At 37.9% G+C, this 6,168-nt stretch overlaps 1 protein-coding gene across 1 annotated transcript; it reads left to right on the top strand.

Annotated features, from left to right (window-relative positions):
- The first annotated feature begins 758 nt into the window (after positions 1–758).
- cst3 (cystatin C (amyloid angiopathy and cerebral hemorrhage)) lies at positions 759–4,193 on the top strand. The gene is made up of 3 exons (XM_041790213.1): positions 759–1,040; positions 2,855–2,965; positions 3,834–4,193. Exons 1-3 carry the CDS (start codon positions 840–842, stop codon positions 3,906–3,908), a joined length of 387 nt encoding a protein of 128 aa, XP_041646147.1. The 5' UTR covers positions 759–839; the 3' UTR covers positions 3,909–4,193.
- Positions 4,194–6,168: the final 1,975 nt, after the last annotated feature.

The raw sequence follows: 6,168 nt of genomic DNA, 5'->3' as shown, positions 1-6,168 counted from the left end.
TTTTGCCAGTTTACACCAATTTTCCCACTTTTTACTCCCTTTTCACACCATTTTCTACCAATTTCTGCCACTTTTTCACCAATGTTGCCACTGTTAACCCATTTTCCAACTTTTTCATCCTTTTTTTGCTACTTCAACTCATTTGCTACTTTGAAGATCCCCTTTTCCACCATTTTTTTGCCATTTTGACCCATTCAAATTCTGTCTTTAATAAAGGGATCTACGTTTTTGAGATGGCTATATACCACAGCACGAATGAATAAAAAACAGATTTGTTGCTTTGATAAAAGTGGTTATTATTATTTCTTAACTTTACAATGGGCCATGATTTTCCTGACTTCCATGGGCCCCTAATCTGGATGAGCTACAGAAAGCTCTCCCCTTTATCACCCCCTGGGCTGAAAAGTTTAAGAGTCCCTGGGCTAGATAATAAGAGGAACAGTGGGTCAGTGTTGATTCTATGCTCTGTTGGGCCCTTAGACAAAAATTTATAGAGGACCCCTACAACCGTTTCTTTCTAAAATATATAACCCCCAATATAAGTGCACATACCCTGTGTATAAAATGTGTATGGATAAATACAAGTTAGCGTTACTGACTTTAACATTGCCTACCAAATACAATACGCATTCACTTTATGGACCATGGTTTGTATTTTCCGAGCCTCATCTGAATGCGTCCAAAGTGGTAAGGTTCGTGATTGGCTGAGAGATCCAGAGATCTGCCTTCCCAAACGCATCCAAGCGGCCGTGACGTCGCTGTTGTTATATAACAGGGAGGAACCATCGCAGTGTTGTCTTGTTTTGTTGTTTTAGGTCCGTGGTCTCAGAGTAACAAACATGATGTGGAAGGTTGTTCTCCCGGCACTTGCGGCGGTTTTCACCGTCGGTCTGTGCGGTTTGATTGGGGGTCCAGTTGACGTACCAATCAATTCTGAAGGGGTTGAAAATGCCCTTAACTTTGCCGTGGCCGAACACAACAGGCAGAGCAACGGTTTGTTCCTGACCAAACCACAGGAGGTGGTGAATGTTCAGAGGCAGGTAAGAGGCCACTGTTTAATACGGATTAGTGGAGATTATCAGGCTTTTTATGTGGTTAAACTGAAATTCTCATATCTGGAGAGTATATTACGAATGCTGCGCTTTGTTATCAGCCGTTATATTTACGTTAGGCCTGTGAACGGCCGAACTGTCTAGTGCTGAGATTAACACCGTTGTTACGATCTAAACAGCGACCGTGCTAACTGGTGACTGTTGTGGTGGAGACAATACGGGCTAAAAATCACATCTCAACGTTATTATTATTTTTTTCAGCTTAAAAAATATGAAAATTGTTGGGAAACCTGTTCTGTAAAGAAGAAACCTAACAAAACTACTGTGTTTTAAAATGATATGTCCGTCATTATTTTACTGATCTGTGGTTTTTAAAAGTAGGCTACAGAATCTTAATGAGCAAAGGCTATATATATATGAGTAAAAGACAGAGAGAGCACTATCTAAATTCCTCAAATATGTTGACAATATTTGGAAGAGCCGACGACCAGCAAGGGAAATTCCAACCTTTTTCCCAATATTGCGGAAATAGTTGTGCAATTTACACAGTGAGCTCAGCTGTGCCTTCAGTTTTTGATTCATGAAAACGACAAATTGCGTAGCGGTGGTCTCAAATGTTTCTAAATCAAATAGAAGTTCCCCCATTTAGACAAAACATTTGAAATGGAATTATGCAGGCACAATATCAGAGCTGAAACATTATCAAATGTTAACCACCAATAATAACGGTTTTTGTGTACTGCCTCACGAGACTACACATTCCCAAACAGTGGGCGGCGTCTTAGCATGTGACCTGCCAGGAGAAAAAGAATAAGTGTCATCTGTTCAGCTACAACAGGATGACTGAACATGGCTTCACCGGTGTGGGAATTTTTCTGTTTACCAGAAAAGGATCAGTGGTGTGATGTACCTTTGAGACATACTGTGCGGCGTCACTAGAGGGCGCAGTTCTCTTTGTTTACATTCTGAGTGTGGATGTCTACCTGTCGCTGAGCTCCTGTTCTCAGTTTACCACTCAACTCACAAGTAATGCAAGGGCTCGTGGCTAACTTATGGCAGTGACTGTGTGCAAGCAGTTATGAAATCTGGAGACTATCAAAAGATTTTTGGGCCGCAATGTAGGGCCAAGTGTCAGAAAGCTGGGTCTTTGTCAGAGGTCATTTGTTCCAGCAGGACAATGACCTGAAACATACCTCAAAAAGCACCAAGAAATGGTTGGAGACAAAGCGCTGGAGAGTTCTGAAGTGGCCCGCAATGAGTCCGGATCTAAATCCCACTGAACACCTATGAAGAAATCTCAAAATTGCTGTTGCAAGAAGGCACCCTTCAAATCTGAGAGACCTGGAGCAGTTTGCAAAGAAGAGTGGTCTAAAATTCCAGTTGAGAGGAGTGAGAAGCTTGTTGATGGTTATTGGAAGTGATTGGTTTCAGTTATTTTATCCCAAGGGTGTGCAACTAAATATTGAGTTGAGGGCGCCAATATTTTGTTCTGCCCATTTTTTGAGTTTTGTTTAAAATTATATCAATTTTGGCTTTTTTCTTCTGCTTTTTTGTGTTTTTCTAATGCACATAAAGGAAATAAACCTGTGTATACCAAAAACATTTGTAATTGCAACAATTTCTGGGAGAAATGGTGTATTTTTTTGGAAAAATTCCAGGGGTGCCAATACTTACTACTACTCATACTCATACTTACTACTACTCATACTCATACTCATACTACTCTTAAAATATTAATTGTGAATCACCTGTCTTTTCCTCTTTATTCACTGTTCTCCTCCATGACCTGCTCTGTCTTGAAGGTGGTTTCTGGCTACAAGTACATCATAACTGTGAAAATGGGGAAGACCCCCTGCAGGAAGAACAATGTCACTGAGCTGTGTGCCATCCCCGAGGACCCAGCACTGGCCCAGGTAAGAGCCCTGCTCCTAGCGCTGTTATGAAGGTCACAGCTTTCTTTGACCCTGTGACATACTTTCATCAAGATCAAAGAAAAGTAGAGTGGACAGAACTAAGGGGGGATTATCTTTTACTCTTTGGATGACTCCATAGTCATGATGGGAAATTATAACTTTAATGTTTGGATCTTTGGCGTCTCTTTGCTGGGCTGTGGTCACATTGCATCACATGGTTTTGTATCAAATCATACCCCTATGATAGTGTCCTACAGAGTCCTAGCAGCTGTGAGTGATCAGTGCCAAGATTGCACAACTTGCAGCACCATTTTTACCCTGATAACCCGTTTCTATCGCCCTTTCTGCCACTTGTATACACATGGCCTAAAATTGAGGAAGCTAAACAAATGCTGGCACTGTCCTTTATTTTCTTTCACTTTCTCACTCGGCAGAGCTTGTTGGCTTCTTTTGTAAAATGGAGATAGTTCTGAGTAAATCATATACATATCAGAGATTTAAATGTTGAGCTCTGATTTGGGCGAACAAGGAGACAACAATTTATCTCACTGTCATCAGGGGCTCATCAATGTGGTATAAAACACATTTCTGTTTCTTCACCTTCAAAATAAAAGCACTAGATGTCCCAGTGTTAACATTATAAAACAAAGAGCAGAGAGGTAAATATTCAAAATATGCTTTTTAACTAGCAGGCGTCTGACGCTGTGTGACAAAGTGATATCTGACGTACATGAGCTGCAGGATGTTTCATTTCCTCTAATGAGGAGATATAAAATCGTTTTTAGTGTGCCTGTGTATTTATGACTGAAAGACTGATGCTGTTTCATTGAACTTTATCTAAATGTGTTCTCTGTACTTTCTTTCCCAGACCTACCTGTGCACATTTACAGTGTGGGAGCAACCATGGCTCCATAAGATGCAAATGATGAAGCAGACATGCTAAGGAGAAGCAGAATCATCTTCATTCCTGCAGATGGAGCGCTAAAGTATTAACATTTCAGTTTGCTGCCTATGCTGTCTTTTAACTGTTGATTCAATCTGAGAACCTTTAACAGTGTTTCCAATGTCAGACTAACCTATGCACTGAGGCGATATAGAGGAGTCCTCTTAATACATAATAGCAAAACCAAGCAATTAGCCATGACTTGTGAACTGAATTTTTGATAATCCTTTCAAAAACCACACAGTGTTTTTAAATGAAATAAAATGTAGCTGCATGTTTACTTCAGTCAACGGGTCTGTGTCGTTAATTAGCGAAGGTTTAAATTTTGTCTGTGCACATTTAAGTTTTATTTTTCATTAATTGTGTTTTTTTTATCTTTCAGTTTTTATAGGTTTTAAAGTACAAACCCAATTCCAACAAAGCTGGGACATTGTGTAGAATGTGGGTATAAACAGATTAGTGATTTGCAAATCCTTTTTAACCCTTGATTAACCTAATACAGCAAAAATACAAGGGCTTTAATTGGGCTGGGCAGTTAATCACAAATTAGATTAAAGGGCAATATGACTTGTTGGAATTTTCCAATCCCAGAAGTTGCATTATTTCTTTAACCTGAAATTTGTGTCAAAATACCAGTTTAAAACCTTTTTGCAGCAGAGATATGCATTACCCATGCAATGATTCAAATGCTTTATTTTTTTGAAAAATCAAAAAAAGAAAACCTCTTTCCTTATTTTTGTATGTTTTTCTTCTTAAATATGAGAACGGCGTAGAAATGATCAGTTTTTCATACAACACTTAATATCCAATTTGCAATATGAGTCGAAATCATCCTAATTTGATATTTTTTTCAAAATTGTTTAGCCCTGGTTTAAATGACTATTGTGTTGTATATGGTATAGAATGACTAGTTGCTTGTGTTTGCTGGAAAAAAACATAAGATGAGAACTAAAAAATAATTGCATATCAAATCGCAATATTGGGGAAAAAAATTGCAATTAGATTATTTTCCCAAATCATTCAGCCCTAGTCTTTAATGTACAAACCAGGGCAGGAAGTTAACTTTTTCCTAATTCTACTGTGGCTGGTGGGATAAAAAATCTACCAGTCATTCCCCCTTTTTTTTAATTTTTTTTTATACCAGCCAATTTTTTAACAATCACTATAATGTAATGAGTTATGACATGCTATCAAAAATTGAAGTATTCAAGTGAAAGACTGTTCAGTTAAGGGAAATGTTCAGTGGCATTTTCCTGCATTATGATTGTCAGACTTAAAAAAACTAAATATTTTGTGCCTGATTGCTGCAATCTCACCACAGAATTCAGGCCTTGTTTAGCTATCTAAGTCTTAAGATGAATGAAACTTCTCACAGTTATCAGGCAAAGTTATGGTTTTGACTTTTTATTGACCTTATCAGTTCACATTTTTGACTTTTTATCTTATTTTCTACTGTTTTTGATCCTCAATTTTAAAATAAGTAATATTTTGACCTTTTAACTCACAATGGTTTGTTTCCTTCCCATGTTTTTACCTTTTTAGCTCCTTACTTTGACTTGTATCTCGTAAGTTGGCCTTCTGTATCCTCAGTTTTAATTTTTAAGTAATGTTTTGACGTGTGAAACTCAACATTTTTTTATTCTGGCTTTGACATTTTTAACCAAGGATTTTGAAATTTATCTCATATTTTGACCTTTAAAACTCATGATTTCAATTTTTTATCTCATGTTCTGACACTTAAAAATCATGATTTGAATGTTTTTTTTCTCATATATTTTGCCTTTTAAAAACATTATTTTGACTTTAAATGCCATTTGAGCTAATAAGTTTGAATTTTTTTCTCAGATTTTGAACCTTTAAACTTTACATTTTTACTTTTTGAAATCTCAAAATCCTATATCATCTACCCTTGCAAAGGAGATGGATACGCCCGTTTTCTTGTTTTTCATTGGCAAATCCATCTTGCAAAGCTCCCATCCGAACGGTTTGGGCCCGGTTAGAAAGTGACAGGCCCGATCAGCGATGAGGGGCATTACTTTCAGGCACAGCAGAGTGGTGACGTAAACAAGCAGCAGCAACAGCTGGTGCAGTTAAGGAGGAAGAGATTAGCGTGGATGCTGCTAAAGCGCCAGTTTTATCAGAACTTGACAACCTTTCTTTGTAAAAAGAAGAACAAAGAACAGCAGTGAGTTGTTTTCTTTAAAAAAAAATGACAAAAGTCGAGTACTTACACGTCTATAGTCGCCATGTTTCGCATTAT

The sequence above is a fragment of the Cheilinus undulatus genome, linkage group 6, assembly GCF_018320785.1.
Source record: "Cheilinus undulatus linkage group 6, ASM1832078v1, whole genome shotgun sequence".
NCBI classification, from domain to species: Eukaryota; Metazoa; Chordata; class Actinopteri; order Labriformes; family Labridae; genus Cheilinus; species Cheilinus undulatus.
The sequence above is the reverse complement of the archived record's forward strand: the minus strand, read 5'-3'. Positions and strand labels throughout refer to the sequence as shown.

Bases quoted from the DNA above. Each gene is read 5' to 3' on its own strand.
- cst3 (XM_041790213.1), top strand. From the start codon at position 840: ATGATGTGGAAGGTTGTTCTCCCGGCACTTGCGGCGGTTTTCACCGTC. The intron at 1,041-2,854 runs GTAAGAGGCCAC...TCTGTCTTGAAG, and splicing joins TGGTGAATGTTCAGAGGCAG to GTGGTTTCTGGCTACAAGTA. The intron at 2,966-3,833 runs GTAAGAGCCCTG...TTTCTTTCCCAG, and splicing joins AGGACCCAGCACTGGCCCAG to ACCTACCTGTGCACATTTAC.